General features: G+C 44.6%; 1 protein-coding gene across 3 annotated transcripts in view; it reads right to left on the reverse strand.

Annotated features, from left to right (window-relative positions):
* TMEM59 (transmembrane protein 59) overlaps positions 1–22183 on the reverse strand; it is an 82016-nt gene that overhangs the window by 28323 nt on the left and 31510 nt on the right. For all 3 annotated transcript variants that reach the window (XM_030205547.1, XM_030205546.1, XM_030205549.1), the window contains 2 exons: positions 21658–21763; positions 6403–6497 (listed from right to left, as the gene is read on the reverse strand). In XM_030205547.1, coding sequence (XP_030061407.1) covers positions 6403–6497; positions 21658–21763 — 201 coding nt within the window. The remainder of the gene's footprint in view (positions 1–6402; positions 6498–21657; positions 21764–22183) is intronic.

Consider the following 22183-nt stretch of genomic DNA (forward strand, 5'->3'; position numbering starts at 1 on the left):
CAAAAAGGTGAAGACAGAGGCCTGCAAGGACTCAGGACCACAGTGGAGCAGAGTCTACCATGGGAACACCCAGGAAAAAGTAAAATCAATCGACAGATGGAAGGTCCACACGGGGTCATATGATACCCCCAGAGAAGGAACACAGCTGGGCCCTAAGCAGGAAGCCATGGTACTCCCGAAAACAGATATGGCACCCTGGCCATAGATAGAAGCAGTGCCTATAGCCAGAGAAATAACCATGCCCCACAGTAAGCAAATCTGCCTGCTATAGCTGAGTAAGAAGATTTCCCCCAAACAACCTCTGGAAAAGAAAGACTGATAGGAATGCCCCCATTCTGAAAGATGGAGCTACGGCGAGCCCACACAGAGTCCACCGAAATGGTGCTTGGTAGAAAACCAAAGACAGAGCAAACCGCAGAGCTCTGTACAAAGAGACCTGAGCCACGCTGTAGAGGCCGACAAGAGCCAAGCAGTAAAGACTGCGCGGAAAGAGTGCTCTATACACAAAGAAGAAAACCCCATTAAGGAAGGGAGGTGCAGAAAAAACAGAGACGGATCCAGAGCTGATGGAAAGCATCCATGGAGGAGTCGGTGCCAGGCTTGATGGCTAAGATGCAGTACTGCCCGACAATCAGAGCCGGAGCTAGGCTCGACATCAGCGCCAGAGGCAGGAGCTAGAGAGAAAACCCTAGAGGCCCCACCAACCGAGCCAGTGAAAGGCTCGATGTGTAAAAGCGGACATTCCATGGCCTGACTCGATAGCCAGAGTCGGAGCTAGGCTAGTCTCGATGGAGAAGCTAGAGCAAGGCCTGATGGTCAAAACTGGAGCTAAACGAGACTCGACAGACACAGCCGGAGCTAGATGAGGCCCAATGGCCAAAGCTAAGCCAGACTACACCCAACGGCCAAAACAGGAGCTAGAAGAAGCCCGACAGCACTTGATCTGAATCTAGTGTGGACTCAACAGCTGGAGCCAGGAGGGGCTCGACAGCCAGAGTAGGATCCAGTAGAGGCCCAATGGCCGGTGCCACAGCTGCCGCTAGCCTAAGGCCATAGATGGGCTATTCTAGGCTCGGCGGCCAGAGCCAGAGCCTGCACCATTCGAGGCTCGGCAGCGAAAGCCAGAGCCATTCGAGGCTCAGTGGCAAAAGCCAGAGTCCAGCAAGTCTCAATGGGTAAAGTCAGAGAAAGTCTAGGTGCAACAGTCAGAGCCAGAACCAAGCTAGAAGGCCAGAAGAAAGGCTAGGCCAGGCGGCAAATTCAGGCAAGTTAGGCAAAGCAAAAGCCAGGCCAGCCAGCCATAGGAAAAAACCAGGCCAGGTGGGAAGAGCAAAATGAGGCTAGGTAGCCACAGCAGGCGCCAAGCCAGTTGGCTAGAGAAGTCAACAGACGGCCAAAACAGGAGCCAGACCAGGCAGCCAGTTCCAGAACCAGGACTAAGTGGCCAGGGCCTCAGCCAGGCCATGCAGCTAGAACTGGAGCTAGGAAAGGCGGTCAGAGCACAAACCCGACCAGGCAGCCAAAGTATGAGCCAGGACTGCTTCATAAGACACAGGGAGGCCCCACAGTCTGAACCGACAGCGAGCCCACAGGCATAGCTGGAACAAGACTCCGCGGCCACCAGGAGAGAAAGGCTCTATGCCCGGAGTAGAAGTCGAGCTGGAGCTAGCATTAAAGCCAAACATGAAGCGAGGGCATGGTCCCAGGACAAACGATGCCTAATAGCTGAAGATGGAAATCACAAGCATGTAGGAAAAACTGCTAACCCCACCTCCAGAAAAGGCCACTGCCTGCCAGGCTTAGAAGGATCTAAGTCCCTAAGCAAAGAAGGAGCAGGATCCTCACCGACCGTGACCAAGGCCAAACTCTGCGAGAAAGCAGAGCCGTGTCAGTCATGGGCAGGCTAATCAAAAAACTCCAGCATTCATATAGAAATGATAAGTAGTAGTAGTAGAGTGCAGGTAGCTGAGCAGGGAAGGAACCAAGCCACTCGCAAAAAAATCCATAGCATCCAAACCAAAGTAAGTAATGCCCAAAAGGGACCTCCCCTACCTGTATCCGATGGCAAAGACAAGAGGACACATGCGTGCCGCCTGAATGGAAGACATGGAGGAGGCATCACCAAGAGCTGCCGCACCTGTGAGACACCACCTAAGAGAGGTCCATGTAAGGAAGGTGCTGGCAGGAAATAAAATAGGAAAAAACCTGTACAAGTCGTTAGAGAGCCCCACTTGGAGTATTGTGGTCAGTTTTGGGGGACTTAAAAAGACTGGAAGCGGTTCAAAGAAAAGTGATGAAAATGGTATGCGTTTTGCACAGTAAGATGTACGAGGAAAGACTTGATGACCTGAACATGTATACCCTGGAGGAAAAGGAGAACCAGGGGTGATACGATATAGACGTTCAAATATTTGACAGGTATTAATCCGAAAACAAAATTTTTCCAGAAATGGGAAGGTGGTAGAACTAGAGGACATGAATTGGGGTTGAAGGGAGGAAGACTCAGGAATAACATCAGGATATTTTTTTCACCAAGAGGGTGGTGGATACTTGGAATGCCCTACTGTGGTAGGTAGTGGAGATGAAAAATGGAGATGAAAACCATAACAGAATTAAAAAATGCGTGGGATAAACACGTAGGAATTCTGTTTAGAAGGAATTGATCCAAAGACTAGGTGGCAAAACTGGTAACTTGGAACCAAAGCCAGTATGGGGCAGACTTCTAGGTCTGTGCCTTGATCGTGGCTGGATAGATTTGGATGGGCTTAAGGAGCTTATCAAGGGCTTCGATAACAACTTAAAAACTTTTTGAACAAGGACAGTGCCAGGCAGACTTTCTACGGTCTTTGCCCTGAAAATAGAATGGACAAATCAAGTTCAGGTATACACATGCTGCATCACCTTGAATCACCTCATATCTTATGTAATGAGTTTATCTCTTCGGGCAGACTGGATGGACCGTACAGGTCTTTAACTGCCGTCATCTACTACGTTACTATTACTATGAGAAACAGAGATGCCTGCTGGACAGTGGAACTACATAGCCGACTAGTAACAGCTTGAAAATTCCTGCACATGCCGCAAACAGGCCGCCCCAGCAAAGCAAGCTTCAAAGCGGAATCTCTCCAGCTGTGGAGTCCCCCAACCCGCAAAAGTGAGGCAAATGAAAGGACCAGAAGCAAGAGGGCAAACCGCCAAAGAGGAAGGTGGCAGCCACCAAAGAAAGCCTGCAGCCTAAAAGTCCGTCCCTGAGTCCCACCACTACCACCAGACTGCCAAAGAAAAAAAAAATGAAGAGGAAAACGGCTCGCAAGAGCCCCCCCTCCCCCCCCACCGTCCATGAGGGCCGAAGAAAGCTAGGAACCCTTCTAGAAAAGCACGGGAAGCAGACATGGAAACCAGAGTGCTGAACCGCCAAAAATGGCCTGAGAAAATCCGGTCACAGCCAAAACCAACGTACCAGCTCCCAAAATAAAATGCAATTTTTTTTTTTTTTTAAATCTGTGATACACGCCCTCGCTTCCCCACACTGGAGACTGAGGAAGAAATCAGCCGAAAGAACCTGCAACTGGAACACAAGCTACGTAAGAGACAGCAAGAACTGCCAAAAGAAAAAAACTCCGATGTGAGGCTGCGGCACTGCTCTTGAAGAAAACCATGGTGAGTCACAGCAGAATTGCAGACCTCAGCACTATAAAAGTGTAAAGGGGAAAGGATAATGATAGTGAACTACCGTCCACCTGGCCAGGATGAACAGATGGATGTAGAAATGTCATCAGAAATTAGGGAGGCTAACAAACCAGGGAACACAATAATAATGGGTTCTCTCGATTATCCCAATACTGACTGGGTAAATACAACATCAGGGCATACTAGGGAGGTAAAATTCCTTGACGAAATCAAGGACTGCTTTATGAAGCTGCTGGTATATGAGCCAACAGAAGAAAAAAAACTCTAGACCTAGTCCTTAGTGGAGTGCATGATCTAGTGAGGGAGGTAATGGTGATGGGGCCGCTTGATAACCGTGATCATAATATGATCAGATTTGATATTGGCTTTGGAGTAAATACAGACAGGAAATCCAATATGTTAGCATTTAACTTTCAAAAAGGAGACTATGATAAAATGAGAACGGTGGAAAAAAAAACAACCTTAGGAGCAGCTGTGAAGGTCAAAAATTTACGTCAGGCATGAATGCTGTTCAAAAATACCATCCTGGAAGCCCAGGCCAAATATATTCCATGTATTAAAAAAGGAGGAAGGAAGACAAAACGACAGCAGGCATGTTTAAAAAATGGCGTGAAGGAAGCTATTAGAGCTAAAAGAAAATCCTTCAGAAAATGGAAGGATCTGACTGAAAATAATAAGAAACAGCATAAGGAATGTCAAGTGGAAGACGGCAAAAGAATAGGTTGGACCGCTAGATGACCGAGGGGTAAAACAGGCGATCAGGGAAGACAAAGTCATAGCGGAAAGATTAAATAAATTCTTTTCATCTGTCTTCACTGAGGAAGATTTGGGAGACATACTGGAGAAAGAAAAGCAGACGAGTCAGAGAAACTGAATAAAATGTCTATAAATCTGGAAGATGTAATGACGCAATTTGACAAACTTAAGAGTAGCAAATCACCTCGACCGGATGGTATTCATCCCAGAGTACTGATAGAATTGATAAATAAACTTGCAGAACTATTGTTAGAAACATGTAATTTATCTTTAAAATCAAGCATGGTACTGGAAGACTGGAGAGTGGCCAATGTAACGCCGATTTTTAAAAAAGATTCTAGAGGTGATCTGGGAAATTACAGACTGGTAAGCCTGACGTTGGTGCCAGGCAAAATGGTAGACACTATTATAAAGAACAAAATTACAGAGCGCATTAAAAAGCATGTATTAATGAAACAAAGCCAACATGAATTTAGTGAAGAGAAATCTTGCCTCACTAATCTAGTACATTTCTTTGAAGGGGTGCCCAAACATGTGGATAAAGGTGAGCCAGTCCATATTGTGTATCTGGATTTTCAAAAGGCATTTGACAAGGTACCTCATGAAAGACTCCAGAGGAAATTAGAGAATCATGGGATAGGAGGTAGTGTACTATTGTGGATTAAAAACTGGTTAAAAGAAAACAGAGAGTAGGGTTAAATGGTCAGTATTCTCAAAGGAGAAGGGAAGATAATGGGATTCCCCAGGGGTCTGTGCTGGGACCGTTGCTTTTTAACATATTTACAAAGGATCTAGAGATGGGAGTAACTAGTGAGGTAATTAAATTTGTTGACGTGAGTGTGGGATACAGAGATAGGGATACATTTGGTGTCCAACCATGCCCCAGTTTAGGTCACCTTAGGGTATGGGGCGGAATATTGAGGTGCAAAATTTTGGAGGTAGAAAAGGCCTTGTTGCGGGACAGAGAGATGGTGGATGTAAAAGGGTAAAGAGTCAGGGATTTTGATACATTGCCTTGGTTGACAAATTTTTGCCATCCCATATCCATTCCTTTCCGTCTTTCTATGCCTACCTCCAACGCTCATTTCCTTCCAAACCCAATTCCTCCTATGTTTATTTACTTATCCATTAACCCCATTAGTTTTGCATTTACCACAAACTGTGTATTCTTCTTACGACTTTGTAATTCTTTATATTGTTACTATTGTAAGCCGCATTGAGCCTGCCATGTGTGGGAAAGCGCGGGGTACAAATGTAATAAATAAAGTTATTCAAAGTTGTTAAATCACAAGAGGATTGTGAAAAATTATAAGAGGGCCTTACGAGACTGGGCATCCAAATGACAGATGATGTTTAATGTGAGCAAGTGCAAAGTGATGCATGTGGGAAACAAGAACTAAAACTAGTTACCTCGTTGGGTTACAGGCAGCGGCAGGTAGCAGCAGTGAAAAGCGTGCGAGCTCGGTGCTTCAGGAGCCTTCCTTTCTCTCTCTCAGCTCTGGTCCCACCCTCATTTCCAGTTTCCTCGAGGGCTGGACCAGAGCTGAGAAAGGGAAGGGAAGGCTCCTGAAGTGCCGAGCAGCTCGCACGCTTTTCACTGTTGCTGCCTGTAACCCAACGAAGTAACTTTTAAAATTCAGAGGGAGGGGGGCTGGAACTTGGGCAGTCGGGGCGGAGGCGCACCGTGTGGGGCCCCCTTGAGCACGAGGCCCTATGCAGTCGCCTCGCCCTAAGACCGGCCCTGGGTAGATGGACATAACCCATTGGTCTGGATTGGTCTGGTGGATGACTAGGAATGTAATTTTAACTATAAACACAATAACATAGTAGATAACAGATGAGAACCTCACTGCCTCAGCTAGTCTGCCCATCTGTCTTCCTCTTGGGTTTTCCATCATTTAGGGCATCAGAAAACCAGTGGAGACAGCTGTAAGCAGATATCCCCTTATACGTTACCTGTTCTTGTCTCATTTCAGCAAATGGCAACTGATTTTGGCACCCAAGATTGCAAGCGTATTGCTCGTTGGTTTGGGAGTATGCTTCCATGCAAGCTGCAAGAATAGAAAACAATTCAATGTATTAACTAGACAGACCCATGTTCGAAATATTAAATACACAAAGAGCTGGCTGTCTTCCTCAGGATCTGATACATAAAGGGGTACTGTGGCCCACAATAAACGGAAGCATTCCCAGGGGCAGGGATAAGGTGGGAAATGCAATGTGTAGTTTTGCATTCTCTCTACCTCTCTCTTTTTTTTTTAATAAGTTCTTTATTTAAAGTACAAATCACCTGGCATACAGTTGTTCCTTCTGCATATTAGCTGCCACAGAACCAATAGCATCAACTGTAATGTGCATCCAAAAATATGTAATCAGTTCACATAAACACAAAAGTTCCCCTCTATTACAGTGGCAGATGCCCACCAAACAGCGGTGAACCCTTGAGACCTGTCAGAGATCCCCAAGCCCTGCCAAACAAAGACGTTTGTGAAAATGCGCCAACTCTCTCCAGACCTGCTCAGCCAACGGCAGCTGTAGTGAGCCACCAAGTGTAAAAACTGAGCACGTGCTGGATGCCGACAGCGGACTTAAGCTGGCGCTGACTAAGCAGTGCTGGAAGTAGCTGGGGTATTTTCACAGTCTTCAGCTGGTGGAGCTCAAGGATCTCAGCCAACTCCGGTATTTAATATTTGAAGGGAGAGATAGCCATAGAAAGCACCAGTGCAGATATCTGCAGGTACTCTGCCTCTAGAAAGTTTTCACATGAAGCATACCACACGATATTCAAATTAACCGGACAGGAGAGGATCCCGTCCAGTTAAAACTGCCTATGACCGCTTAACCGCTAATATTCAGCTACACTGTCCGGTTAAGTGTCACTGAACATCACCACAAACTGCCCCTGCACGGTGCAGTTAATTTTGGGGCAGTCTATGAGCGGAACCTGGGAAGAGCTGGTACTTAATTGGTTAGGGACAATATTCAGACCGCTAAACGGTTAAGTAAGTAGGTAAAGTTAGGACACCAAAAAAGGCTGTCCTAACTTAAGCTGCCAAGCTATCGGGCACCAGTGCAAATATTGGACAGTGCCCAGTTAACCTCCAGATAGTGGTAGTGGGGCTTCTGGGTCAACCCCCCCCCCCCCCCCATTTAGAGGTCATGCTGGCCATTTTGAGGCTGAACTCACAACAGGCAAGAGAAAGGTGGCATCACTCCTGCCCATACAACCATGGACATTTGAGGTAGGACTGGGGGAGGGGCACTGGAGGTGGGGGATTTAGCACACCTGTCACAGCCCCGGGCAGTGCCCCATGCCGCATCTCACCTGGAGGCCTTGTCGCTATGGGATGTCACTCCTTACGGCTCCCCGCTCTGATGGCTGGTAGCATCCCTAGGTGCGTGCCAGCACACTCTTTGTAAGTGCCGTGGCAGGAAAATAGGCTGGGCGTGCCCGGCTGACGTAAGCCCCTGGGGGTCTATTTAGGACAACAGGGCCTTCCCTCTAGCTGCCTTGACAATGGGTTGCTGCCTTGAGTCTGCCTAGTCTCACTTCACGTCAGCCTTGCCTTGTTGCAGGCTTTGTCCCCAGCTCCAGCCGTGCCTGCCTTGCCTCCAGCCCGGTGTCCAGTTCCTGCTAAGCCTCTGCCTAGCCCAGGTGACTTGTCTGCCGTCAGTCGGGGCCTGGCTAGCCCTCAGGCTAACTGGGCAGAGCCAACCTGGCAGCGGCTCAAGGGCCCACATTAACAACACTACTTGTATTCTGCATATACCTTGTGGAATGTGGCTCACATTAGAAAGAAACTGGACATTTCCAGGGAATACAGTTTTCAATCCACACATTCACATACAAATTACTATATTAACTGAAGAATGTATCAAACACTAAATTAATCATTAAAATTCAAAACATATTCCCTGAATAAATAGGTTTTTATTTGTTTTTTTGAAATAAAGTGTAACTTGTGGCAGAGATTGGAGACGTTTGAACACCTTTGTCAAAATGGACAGCTTGAAAAGATAAAATATTATCTAGTAACCTCAACCTTTTCAGACTTTTTAGAGGGAAAAGTAAGCAGAGTCGTCGTTCTTTTAGTCCTAGATTTTTGTAAACAACTGTTTTCGCAAGGCACAGTTTGATTCATCACATGCCCCTGAAAATGCTGGCAATACAATGAACATTGATAAGCCAACTAACACGGGGTTAGGGACCAACTTTGTCCCTGTGTCTGAAGGCTGTTAATGAATTGGACAGTTTTTATGTTAGAGTAATGCAGACGACAATGTTTTCATTTTTGGAAAAAGAAGCGAACGTGCTGGTCACGACCGGCAAAATTTGTATGGGAGAATCCTGTGCATTTCTGCTACTAACACATCTTTTGAGAAGACATTTTCTATTGCAGGAAGACAGGAGAGCTAGACCAAATCCTGAGATTGTTGATGACTTGTTATTCATCCACCGATTAAAAAATCATAAAAGTGCTTCATAGGGCATATTTCTCCTCTGATAGGGAATACAGAGTGGGTTGTATTTTGTACCCCTGGACATTTTAACAGGGTGGATTAGAGTTCCTAGGGGTAGCAGAAGTCAGCTATTGATGGGGTTGGAAGCGTAGAGGGTGTGTGTGTGAGGGGGGGGAGTTATTATAGTTGCTCGTTATAGTTTTCTATATGCGATTTATTTAAAAAAAAAAAACATTTGCACAGAATATTTTCCTTTTTATGCTTTAATAAAAAGCTTTAAATATAAAATCATAAGTGTTCAAGGCTTTTGCAGAAGAGGACAGAGCACACGGGGATGGGGATAAACTTTAGCCCCATGTCATTCTCTAGCCTTTACCCATGTTGAACGACGATGAGTGATCTACAATTTCGGACTGTTCAACGACGTTTGAAGAATCTGTAACTGCTGATGACGAACTGATTACAACAGAAACACAGTCCACTGAAGAAACTGCTGCAAGTTGCTGTAAAAACAATGACAACTGTGCTCTAGAGGATGCAGAGCGTGCTGAAGATGAAATAGACGAAACAACCTTTAAAGAAATTACCACCGTTACACTTGCTCAGTCTGTGACTGCTTTCGAAACAGGACGTGCTTTCATTGGCAGTTTGACAAATGTACAGGAGGATGTTTTCAATGTTGAGGCTTGTATTCAGGACTTCTTAATTAACAGCCAGTGAACCTCCCAAAGAAAAAAAAAATCACTTTTTTTTCTGCTGCACAACATCATCTAGCAACTCCTTGTGACTCTGGGCAAGTCACTTAGCCCTCCATTGCCCCACGTAAGCCGCATTGAGCCTGCCATGAGTGGGAAAGCGCAGGGTACAAATGTAACAAAAATAAAATAGATACTATTGGAGATTCTACATGGAATGTTGCTACTATTGGAGATTCTACATGGAAATGGAATGCTGCTACTATTGGAGATTCTACATGGAATGTTGCTGCTATTGGAGATTCTACATGGAATGTTGCTATTCCACTAGCAACATTCCATGTAGAAGGCTGCGCAGGTTCTGTTTCTGTGAGTCTGACGTCCTGCACATACGTGCAGGACGTCAGACTCACAGAAGCAGAAGCCTGCGCGGCCACATTGGTGATCTGCAAGGGCCAACTTCTACATGGAATGTTGCTAGTGGAATAGCAACATTCCATGTAGAATCTCAAATAGTAGCAACAGTGGAGGAGTGGCCTAGTGGTTAGGGTGGTGGACTTTGGTCCTGAGGAACTGAGTTTGATTCCCACTTCAGGCACAGGCAGCTCCTTGTGACTCTGGGCAAGTCACTTAACCCTCCATTGCCCCATGTAAGCCGCATTGAGCCTGCCATGAGTGGGAAAGCGCTGCTAAGGCTGCGCAGGCTTCTGTGAGTCTGACGTCCTGCATGTACGGACTCACAGAAGCAGAAGCCTGCGCAGCCACATTGGTGATCTGCAAGGGCCAACTTCTACATGGAATGTTGCTAGTGGAATAGCAACATTCCATGTAGAATCTCAAATAGTAGCAAAAGTGGAGGAGTGGCCTAGTGGTTAGGGTGGTGGACTTTGGTCCTGGGGAACCGAGTTCGATTCCCACTTCAGGCACAGGCAGCTCCTTGTGACTCTGGGCAAGTCACTTAACCCTCCATTGCCCCATGTAAGCCGCATTGAGCCTGCCATGAGTGGGAAAGCGCGGGGTACAAATGTAACAAAAAAAAAATATTTGATTTGAATGTTACACCCTTTTGTGTTCCGTATAGTGTGTCAACTCTGTTGAATAAAAGCTAAAATATGAAAAAAAAACCAAACCCCAGATCTTAACAGACAGAAGTTTATCACATCACTACTTCATACTGTCTCAAATATTATCCTGTTCATCGCTAAAAGAAAAATCTTCAAGTCTATATCATCATCATCGATTTTGTTGAAATGTTCTGCAGCGAATGCCTCTGCTTTGTCGTCAATGAATTCGTATTCCACCTCATCAGTAGAATCATACAAAGTCTGCTATCCAAGTAAACAAGCTTTTTGAAATCTGTTGATAATCAAATGTGGTTTCATTGCCTGCCACACAGTGTCAATCTAGCAGCAGACTTCTGCATAGGTAGCATGTTTGTTTCCCCGAAGGAGTAAATGAGTGTGTGCCCTCATGCATCCATTTCTCCTATTCTTTCCTTACGAGACATTTAAAAGCATGGTTAACAGATACATCAAGAGGTTGTAGCTTGCACGTTAGTCCACCAGGGATTACTGCTTTATGGGCTCCAGCAGCATTCAACATTTTTTTTTAACTTGTTGGTTGTCATGGAGTTGAATATACCCATTTTTTCTTCACAGTCATCTGGTAGCTTTTGGCCCACTGTTATTCTAGCTCGAATACATAAATCATTCCGACACATTAACTTATACACCCAACATAAGAATAGCCATACTGGGTCAGACCAATGGCCCATCTAGCCCAGTATCCTATTTCCAACAGTGGCCAATCCAGGTCACAAATTCCCCGGGCCCAGCGCCAGGGTCTGTCTCTCTCCTGCTCCTGGAAAAACCAGAAGAGGAATGAAATGTTCGGCAGTGCAGAAAGCAGTCCAAAGAGCAAAACACACATCTAATATGATAAAAAGGTTTCATTTGTGCCACTCTAAAACGTCCTGACGTGGTCACGTTGGAACATTTTACAGAGTGGCACAAATAAAGCCTTTTTATCATATTAGACGTGTGTTCTGTTCTTCTTTGGGCTCCTCCCTCTCCTGCTCCTGTCAGGACCCCGGATGATTGCGTTAATGCAATTACCCAGTCCCGGCACACAGCAGTAGGAGAGAGACCGACCCTGGCGCTGGGCTTCCCTTGGAGGAAAGAAAGGAGCAGACACACTAACTCAGGAAGGTAGGGGTGGCAACGGCGGCTGCGGCATCTGCTGCGTCCTGAATTGGGGGTGACTGTGGTAGTCTTGCCCCTACCCTGGCCCGACTATAACCACAATTGAAAAAAAAAGGACTTCCCCCAGCTCCTGAATCTGAGACAAAAAGCACCAGGACTTATTCAAAGTATCACTACTTGTTGATCAGGTTCATCTTTTACAACATGCTTGAGATAGCCATATGTGCCTCTCTGTATGAGAGCTCCTAAGAAGCTGGATGAAATATTCTAGGCCTCATCCTTAAATCACACAATACCCCACCAAAGAGCTCCTATTATCACTTATCTTTACTGTATAAGAGATTCACCAATGGTTAAGCTAGATTCCCCATAGGGGACTTCACACCTTTCCTCTCTGCATACTGTAACGACAGAAAAACCTACCATGACTCATCCATCCAGGGGATAATGGACCCAATACAGGAAGACTCAAGTCCAGGTGTCATTGCATATAGCTGCCTGGAAAGAGAAAGACTATAGAAAAGGGAAGACTGTTTACTAAGGTTTACTAATAGTGACTTCAACAGAACTACCATGAATATCCCTGAAAACTGTGGTCCCCTTTAAGTTCTACCTTCCTAGGAGACTCAACAAGTTACCCTTCATTCACCCCATGACGGGAATATAAAACTCATTCATGGCCAAGAATCATCAAGAGAGAGTCTTATTGCCAGCTATGAGATGTATTGGAACTGGAAGCACTTGGAGGCTGAGGGGAGGGGGTCTATTACTGTCCAAGAACATAGGGTCCCCCTTGGTCCCAAAGATTAAAGCTCAAGACTAAGGGAGCACAGTTTTTCTCTCTCTCAAATAACCTCTCAGCTGAGATATTATACCCTTGAGAAAACAAACAAATCTTAGTGATTGTCGAGCCAGCCTTCTCTGCCTCTCCTTTGCTCCAGCTAGAGAGATGCTCATCAAAATATCAAGATCCACTTGGGATTCCCTTCATGCATGGGTACAAAGTTAGAGCAAAAGCAGAAGTTGCAAGTGCTTCCAAAGCTTTAACTGGCACTAGGGGAGGCTTCATCTGGGGAAAGGAGCAGAGCACTGGTTCTGAAGGCTGTTTCTACCACTGCCACAAAAGATTGATATCTAGCCCTTCCCAATGTCCTCCATTGATGAGAAATTGAGGGTAGGGTATTTTATTTTGTCTTCAGAGGTCTACAAGCTGTTTGGATCCAAGAGAAGGGAGGACCTAAGTGGCATGCCCAAAATCACAAGAAGTTGCAGTGGGATTGAACCAAGCTCCCCAGTTCTCAGCTCGTTGTTCTAGGCCCTAACCTATTCCACCCAAAAAGAGTAAAGGGACCTGCATGGTTCATTTAGGTTTGCTCAGTGCTCAACACGAGGGAGCCTCAAGACCCCCCCCCCCCCCAGGAGGAAAACCTTTAAAAAAATATATGCAGACAAAAGCACCACTAACAAAAGCTTCCTTTTCTCCCCAGGGATTTCTGGCCTGCAGCTCCCCCTACTCAGAGGGCTTAGGCAGCGCCTTCCTTCATGGTTGGGGGAGGGGTTGGGGAGAGTCAGCCTCTGAGTGCCCTTCAAAAACCAGCCCTCCTGTTCCTTAACCTGACACTCAGAGCCTTGAGCCTGTCTCGGGCAAGTTCCACCTAAGGATTGCCAAGCTAGTCTGCAAGAGAACATGTGGTTGCCGCCCAAAATGGTCATCATTCTCATTGGCAGGAATTCCAGCAGCTCGGATGATCTCTCTCTGTGGGTAATTTCTGCCCAGAGCAGTGACCCTTACAGGCAGGAAGTTCAGCAGCCTAGAGATTACAGAGAAACAATCCTGATGGGAAGGAGGTTGAACAGAGGAGCAGTAAATTCTCAGGAGGAGGATCTAGCAGCTGTGAGAAGTTGGAGCAGCAACTTCTCCAGGCAGGAGGGGAGGCCCAGCAACTAAGGAACAGTGCAGCCACAGCTCCTGGAAGAGCAGAGATAGACACAGAGTTGGAGCCCTGAGCCAAAAGAGCAACAGAGAAGGGCCAGGTACCACAGAACCTCCTGGGATTTCTAGGAACCGCAAGTTCAAATGCACTCTTGCCCAGGTGAGACTTGGAGTACAGTGGGAAGGAGAATAGGAAGGACAAATAGTAATGGGACATGGGGGATATACAAAAGGTTCCTTATCTAGCTGGTAATATTGTGATGGGATTCCTGCCTCAAATTACCCAGTTATCTCAAGCTTTAAAGGAATGTAGCTTGATTCACTACTCTTAGAAGGAAACGACAGCGCAGATCAGAAATTTTTTTTTGTAGAAGTCCACCGCATTCCCATCTGGACCAGCAAATTCACTGTAGGGAGACTTGACAAGGTGCAGTGAAATTTAAGGTCCCTAATTGGGCCTTTTAACCTATTTCTTTGCTTATCATTCAACTTACTTGCTGAATGATGAATTTCTAAATAAGGACCATCTCCACATCTAGTGTGTCAGAGTCATACAGCTTACAACAATATTCCAGAAAACATGTTTGATATTGTTCCCATCAGTACAAATTTCACCCTTCTGGTTTTTAATTTGACCAGAATATTTTGTGCAGTCTGTTTATCTGCACTACCAACAGCCTATTTTTCCACCTGGACGCCTGTCCAGACTTCCTAAATTAGCAACTCGGCTTCCTCTTATTAACATGGAATTGTTTTTAACCTCTTAGCTCAATTACTTTTACGTGCTATGCTCCATTTGTGATTTTGTGTTCTTTAGCCAAAAATCTTTAGTTCCTTCCTTAATTCCTCTAGTATAAACATTTTCCTTTTTAGCTCGAGTTCTAAATTCAATTACCTTCCCTCTTAGGACTGCTTTAACTGCATCCCATATCAAACAGAGATCAACATCCCCTATTGTTATTAAAGTCTAAATATTTCAGTAGAGCACTTCTAATTTTCTGAGAGAAACGATCTTTATTCAAATGACTTATTAAATGCCCAAGATTTAACTACTGTGGAAGCTGTACTTGACAATACTGAGATGCAGAGGGTCATGATCTGAATAAAGAAACTGTCACGAAATACCTAGCACCGACCTGAGGCCAACCCTGCAGCCACCTAAAGGATCTGTCCCAGCACTGCTCAGGCCCGCCTGCACCTGTGCACATGCTCTACACTGGCATACCCTCCATTCCACCGCACTAGGTTTCTCTTGCCTTTAGGCGAGTCTCCCACCCACAAGTTATCCCCCCCCCCCCCCACGGTGGTTTCTAAGGGCCAAAATCCCAGGGGTTCCACAGTTTCTAGAGAACACCCACAGAGCAAAAACACAAACCACCAGGTTTCTTAGTCAGTCTGGGGCAACAGAGCTAATAAACTAATAGATTTATTACCAGAAAAGTGGAACAGTGAATGGTGGAAAAAAAAAAAAAAAGAATGAAAACAGCTGACAATAACAGGTATCAACAGTAAAACGAGACCTTTTATTACTACCCGAGTAGTACCTGGGGAGTTCAGGAAAATAACTGCTCACAGGTTTTTGAACAGGGTCTCAGTGAAGAGATCTTTACCCTCCACACTCCCTCTCCGAGACTTGGAATTTCTAGCACATACTGGCTGAATTTTGAACTTCAAGGCCAATCAGAGCCCAGAGCATTAACACTGAGGGGTATATGGCCAATAGAAGTGCAGATTACTTTCCCTCAGGGCTTAAGATGAAAGGAAAACAGTCACCTCTGCCACAGCTTTAAAGCAAACAAGACAAATGCACTGGGGAAAAATACATCACAACATAAGTCCCCTGTTTCACCACAGGGGCATAGTCCAGAAAGTTATTAATTCAATATGAGTAGTGTGCTTCGGAATAACTTATATGGTTCCTTTTTTTTTCAGGATGACGCAAGCTCTACACACTTGTCAGACAGAAATCTGAAAAATGTTGTATTTGTTTTTTTTTTTTTTAATCAATGGATCTATAGAGAGATCAGAACCTATAGGTAGATCCATTGATTTAAAAAAAAAAAAAAACAAATACAACATTTTTCGATTAGTCACACAATTAAAATAACCACCAACTACTGGAGGGGATTTAGGAAGCTGTTAACCCTCTAAAGAATTCTGCTACAAACTGCACATGGTCTTTATTTGGGGCATAAAGACTCTTGACACATAACTGGAGACTTCCCACTCTAAAAAAAAAAAAAAAAACAAGAAAAATGGTTCTACCCATTCTGTCTTTACCTGTAAAATGTACAAAGTTTGGAGTCTTGCTCATTAGTATAGCAATACTTGTGCTACTAAAGCTGCCAGGGGGAGGCAAGATCTCTCCCACTTAGAAAGCATGGAAACTAGCTGGACATACCTCAAGATGTACTTGTAAAATAAAAACAGACTATATTCCAGACTACCTTAAGTTAGTTACCTTAAGAACTAACTTACTTTTCAAGTAGGACTCAAGATCCTAGCATTCAGGCTCTGAAGCTCAAAACTCTGGCACTGTTCCAAATAGAGATGTAAAAATACCCTGGTACATTGCAGAAGATCAACGTCCTAATGCTCAATGGTTAGATTGAAATATAGGCGCACTCATAGCGTTGAACATTAGGGAGTTCGGCGGGAGGATTGTGCTTGGCACATGCGCAGAAGAATTCCGTGGTAGGCTTGGCACTGATGCACATGCGCCTGGTAAATCCTGAACGTGAAGCACACATTGGCGTCTTATCTGAGGCTTAAATATAAATTGTTTAAAATTTTTTTTTAGCTTGGATGCTTATATTTAGACGCAGGAAACAGAAGCCAATGTGTGCTCTCACTTTGGGTGGTTTAAAATTTTTTTTTTTTGGCATGGACACTTTAGATGCAGGAAACAGAGGCTAATGGGTGCTTTCACTTGGGTCTGTGCGCGGGCTTCCTTCTGCTTCCAAAAGCAATCAAAACTGGCAGATTTTGCAGAAAGAATCATGAGACAACCTCTCTTCCAACAACCTAACGCTTGCTCTGACCTGGTATTTTGTTTTGCAGCGGTAAAGCAGTTTTGTTTCAGGCATTCTTTTCTGAGCATTGGGGAGGAATACAAAATGACCTCATTTACATGAGCTTGACTACATTAGCATGCCACTTGCATTGTTCATCTGCACACTTGTCGCTGCACTCCAGGCCTCTGAACAATCTGTGCAGGTAAATGCGGGTGCTAGTATGGCATTAATGGTCTCTAGCGCCCACTTTTACTTTTGAGCATCAGGGTCTCAGGCCCCGATGATCAATTTCCTTCGCTGTTCCAAACAGCGCTGAAAATTAGCACTAGAGCAGCACAGGGAAATAACACCTCTATAATTGAAACTAATAGCATGCAAATTTATGAACGCTATTCGCTTCGATCATGGTGGTACTTCTGAGAGGATGGTGGCTGGGCATGCGCCTAAGGTACAATCCTTCCTCAGAAGTTGTTCGACAGGTCCGGGCTGTCAAAAAAAAAAAGCCTGGACCTGTGAAACATACCATCCTGGTAGTCTAGCAGCCCCCGAACCCCTTCTGTATCTTGAAGACGGAGTAGCACTCCCTCCTTCTTCCAGCACAGTCTCCAAAATAGGGAAGTCCCGCCCAGTGTATCCCAGGATGCACTGGGCATGGCAGGGCGCCACAGTTTTGGAGGTTGTGCAGGGAGGAGGACCTTCCTCTGTCATTTCAAGGTATGGAGGGGAGGAGGCTGGAGGTCCACTGGACCTCCAGCCCTCTTTTTTGTCTGGGGGGGGGGGGCTTCTTGTGTCCGAGGTAATATGGGGAGGCCTGCTAACATGCAGATGCATGCTGGACAGGGCTCCCCATTCCTCCCCAATGCTCTGCAAACCCTAACACTAGCGTAGGGTTTGCTGCTGCTGCAGCAGTGCCCTTGTTTGATGCGCTGCCCGCTGAGCATTGGGGAGGAATGGTTAATACTTGTTTAGTATGCATTTGCAGTCAGAGCTGATGAGCATGCCATTTCATGCGCTTGCTGGCTCTGATCATGGGGTGGGAGCAAAACATGGGCACTCCTATGGTGATAATAGCCTTTAGCACTGTGTTTGCTTCCGATCATCAGCCTGTCAATGAGATAAATTGCAGACTAATTACTGAACTCAGAATAATTGATGAAGATAATCAGCCCCCTTGATTAAACACCAGAACTACATTTTATGACAGAGAAAACAGCCAGTAGCATAATGGCATAGTGTTTACCCAGCTGAGTCCTGCTGCTGAGAGAGAAAGAGCCTTGTAAATGAGTAAGCTTAATTCAATTTAAACATCTATTTCTTAATAGTGTAGATCCTACCAAGGAGGCATGCAGACAAGGTAATACCATCACGCCCCAGCTGACACCGATGCCTGGGCTGCATTCTATACTATATTAAGATCACATCAAGATCTTAATATGGGGGTGGGGGGTTGGAATGAAAAACCTCTAACCAAACCACAGGTTTCTCCAGGTCACAAAAAGTAACTAGCTCACAGTTCCATCAGTAGATTATGGAGAACAAAATTAGTCTCTTTAACCCCAGACAGTACTGTTCAGTCAGTCATCTCTGACCAAGAAAGAGGCAACCACATGGAAATGTTCTCATATTTCTATAAACTAGTGTTTGCTTGCCATACAATCTGCAGTGCATGTGGTTCAACTACAAGGGGAGAATCATCGCCGTACTACAGATTGAGAAAACTTCTGTGCAGTATAGTGTGAGCTATTTAAAGAGGCAATTTGTAAGGTGGCGCAGGCCAAGCAACAAATTTCAAACACTTAAAACATGAATATGGTTACACTTCTCAGTGTGTCTGCTTCAACTATTGGGCTGATAGTAATATCTGATCATGCCTGGGTGGAAACGCAGCTGTGTTTTGACATTCAAATACTGCAGCTCCTCAATGGAGGTTCCCTACATTTTTCTCGCTTCTGTCTTCTAAATGGAAAATGTACACTGAATATAGTCAGGCTCAGAGATAGCAGTTTCTCAATAAAGAATAGGATTAAGGCGGTTTTGAGGGGTGAGGTGAAGGCCTACTCTAGTTTCCAGAACAAAGCCCGATCCAGGAGATTTGGAGGGACACCTCCTTGAGACGTCAATACAGCATTTATTCTATTCTGCACAATAAAACACAGTTGTTGGAAGCCCAACAGTCTTTGAATAAGTTATTATACCAAAATGCCCAAAAATCAGTGGGATATTATAAGTATCAATTGTATAAACATGCCAATAAAAGCAGCAGCCCACTGGCTAAACTAATTAAATGTAGTTCTGGAATCAATAGACTTTACATTAAGGGACAAGGGGGGGGAATCACTGGTCCACACTGATGAAGGAATCATTTCAATCCTACTTTTCGTTTCTTCCTCTCTGTACTAGTGGATCCAACTTTAAACAGTGGAATTTATCTGTCCCGCTTGGATCTGCCCTGGGTGTCGGAATCAGAGGTCAAAATGCTCAATGCACAAATCAGTCCCAAGGAGGTGGAATGGGCAATTACAACCGTTTGGGAAAGGCTCCAGGTTCTGAGGTGAATTTTATAAAATTATTGAAAGAGGACATCGTGCCTACATGTTTTCAATACAATTACTGACCAAGGTTCTCTGCCAGATCGGCTTAATACAACTCAAATTGTTTGTTATTATTAGGATTTATTTACCGCCTTTTTAAAGGAATTCACTCAAGGCGGTGTACAGTAAGAATAGATCAAACATGAGCAGGAGGCAATTAGAGCAGTAAAAATATTCAAACAATACAAAGTATGGCATGGTATACTGCTTGCAATGACAACACAATACGTAATAGAACATTATAATTGGTAGTGAAGGGTAAGGCAAAATTGTAACATGTAGATGAGTAAGAAAGTAGGAAGAATTAGAAAGTAAGGTGATTGATTTGAAGAAAGTGTTGCATGTGAGATCAGAGAGATGGTTAAATATCTCAGCTAGGGTAGGAGTGGATAAACATGTCCTGCTGCAGTATGTGCAGCCCGAGTCAATCCTTGTGTGTGTGAGTGAGACTAACAAGTTAGTTACTTCTTCCATTAAAGGCCTGGTTGAAGAGCCAAGCTTTCAACTGCTTCCTGCAACCAAGAAAGGACCCGGAACAGCTGGAATCGTACCAACCTCTGTTAAATTAAGAGGCTAAATTCTTGGCAAAACATTGTTGTTATCCTGGGTGTTTCCTTCTTTAATAGCTAAGCTGCAGGTTGGGTTCGTGAGTGGTAGAGTAATAGCTAAAATTATGAGGAAAATATTGGAGGCCTTAGAATCTGCACAATCCGGGAGTATCTCCTCACTTCTCGTCAGATTTGATGCCAAACATGCCTTTGACAGTGTGGTGTGGGGATTTCTCTATGGAGCAATTCGGGAGTATGGATTAGGGGATTTTTTTTTTTCTTAGAGCAAGAGAGGTGTAATATTCTCACCCCAAGGCCAGAGTGTGCACTAATGGGAGCAATTAGACCCTACTGCGATTCAGAGGGGAACTAGGCAAGGCTGCCCTTTATCTCCTCTGTTGTTCCATGTTAACCCTGGATCCCCTTATCAGGGAAATTTCAGTCCAACCTGGAAATAGGATTTCACACTAGCTCATATAATTTTAAAATTGCAAATTTTGCGGATGACTTGCTGATTTTTCTTACTGAGCCACATTCCTCGTTTCCTGTGAGAATATGGCGAATTCTTGGGTTTTTGGTTGAATTATGCAAAATCAGAGGCATTAGGGCGGCCCATATCATTACTAGCAAATTGGAGTGCATCCTTTCCATTACATTGGGCCACTGACTCATTCCATTATCTAGGCATTTTGTCATCTCTGGATATCACTTCCCTGTATAGAATCAATGTAGAAAAACTGTTGCATTCTCAGCTTTAATCACTTAACAAAGTGTACTGAGCGACAGGGATTCATCTGGTAAAGGTGAGGCATAGCATGATGAATTTGGAGATTCAGATGCTGCTTATCAAGGCTGCATCATATTATAACTGCATGCACTCGACCACTGTCTGCTAATGGCTTGATTTACTTCTTTTCACAGTAGAAGCAGGACTGCAATTTACAAGCTTTTGTTCCGACAAATCATCACTAATATCTGCTGCAATCTTTAGCTGAGAAAAATCAGTATTTCTGCTACAGAACCAGTTTCTTACCGATGGAAACAGGAGATCAGAAAGACACACAGAGAGGCATATTTTCAAAGCACTTAGCCTTCCAAAGTTCCATAGGTTTCTATGGAGGAGTGGCCTAGTGGTTAGGGTGATGGACTTTGGTCCTGGGGAACTGAGTTCAATTCTCACTTCAGGCACAGGCAGCTCCTTGTGACTCTGGGCAAGTCACTTAACCCTCCGTTGCCCCACGTAAGCCGCATTGAGCCTGCCATGAGTGGGAAAGCGCGGGGGTACAAATGTAACAACAAAAAAAAAAAACAACTTTGGAAGGCTAAGTGCTTTGAAAATATGCCTTAGAGTCTCCCTCTAAGCAGTCATCACATGACCTCCCTCCCCTCGAGAGATTATTGTCAATGTTGATTGCTTTTTTCATAGGAATGCATCTTAGATGTATTATAAGAGTTAATAGGAAAGACAAAATACAGAATTTTAGCTATACCTTTCTCAATATCACCTTACATACAGCTCTCTTAAAACAGGTAAATAAATATTGGGAATTAACTGGCACTAAAAGGCTGCTCTAGATGCCAACACTGCTAGTTTCTTTTGGCTGCCAGGAGCTTGGAAATTGGTGTGCTACTGCAACTACCAGCTGCTAAATGAGGAAAAAATAAATACAAAAAAACCCAGGAGGTAATGCCAGTTGACCCAATGATCTGCTGAAAGTAAATCATTCTCCATGATAACCCCTGAAAATGAATACTGAAGTATTCTTACCAGATTCACACTCCTCTTTAGTTCGATTCAAATCAACGCCATCATCCACAAATTGACAAATTGAAAAGAGTCTGCAACCTCTCTGGCAGGCATAGAGCGCCTCATCCTATGAAATGAGACAAAAATGGCAGGACAGTTAGTTAGCCCTGCTAGATCAGTTGTTTGCAAACACTGGAGCAATTTTCAAATCAATTTCCCCCCCCAAGTTAAAAGAAGTGCCCCATAACGAGTGGGAGGCAAGCAGGCTGAAAACCAAGATTCAAATCCTGCTTCTCCCATCGACAGTCCTCGTGACTTTGGGCAAGTCACCTAAGGCAAAGAAGGGTGAAGGGTCAATTTGGACTGTAAGGTCAGCTGAGGAAGGGAAAAAACAACGGGGCCTGAATGTAACCAATCTTGAGCTTGGATTTGAAAAGGAGAATATAATAAACCCAAACACATGGACTTTTAGCTTCATTGAAAGAAAAATGTTCCTGAAGCTGTGGGGAAAATGTGTGTAGATGGCATTTTCAAATCTTCACATGTC

The sequence above is a fragment of the Microcaecilia unicolor genome, chromosome 6 (assembly GCF_901765095.1).
Source record: "Microcaecilia unicolor chromosome 6, aMicUni1.1, whole genome shotgun sequence".
NCBI lineage: Eukaryota > Metazoa > Chordata > Amphibia > Gymnophiona > Siphonopidae > Microcaecilia > Microcaecilia unicolor.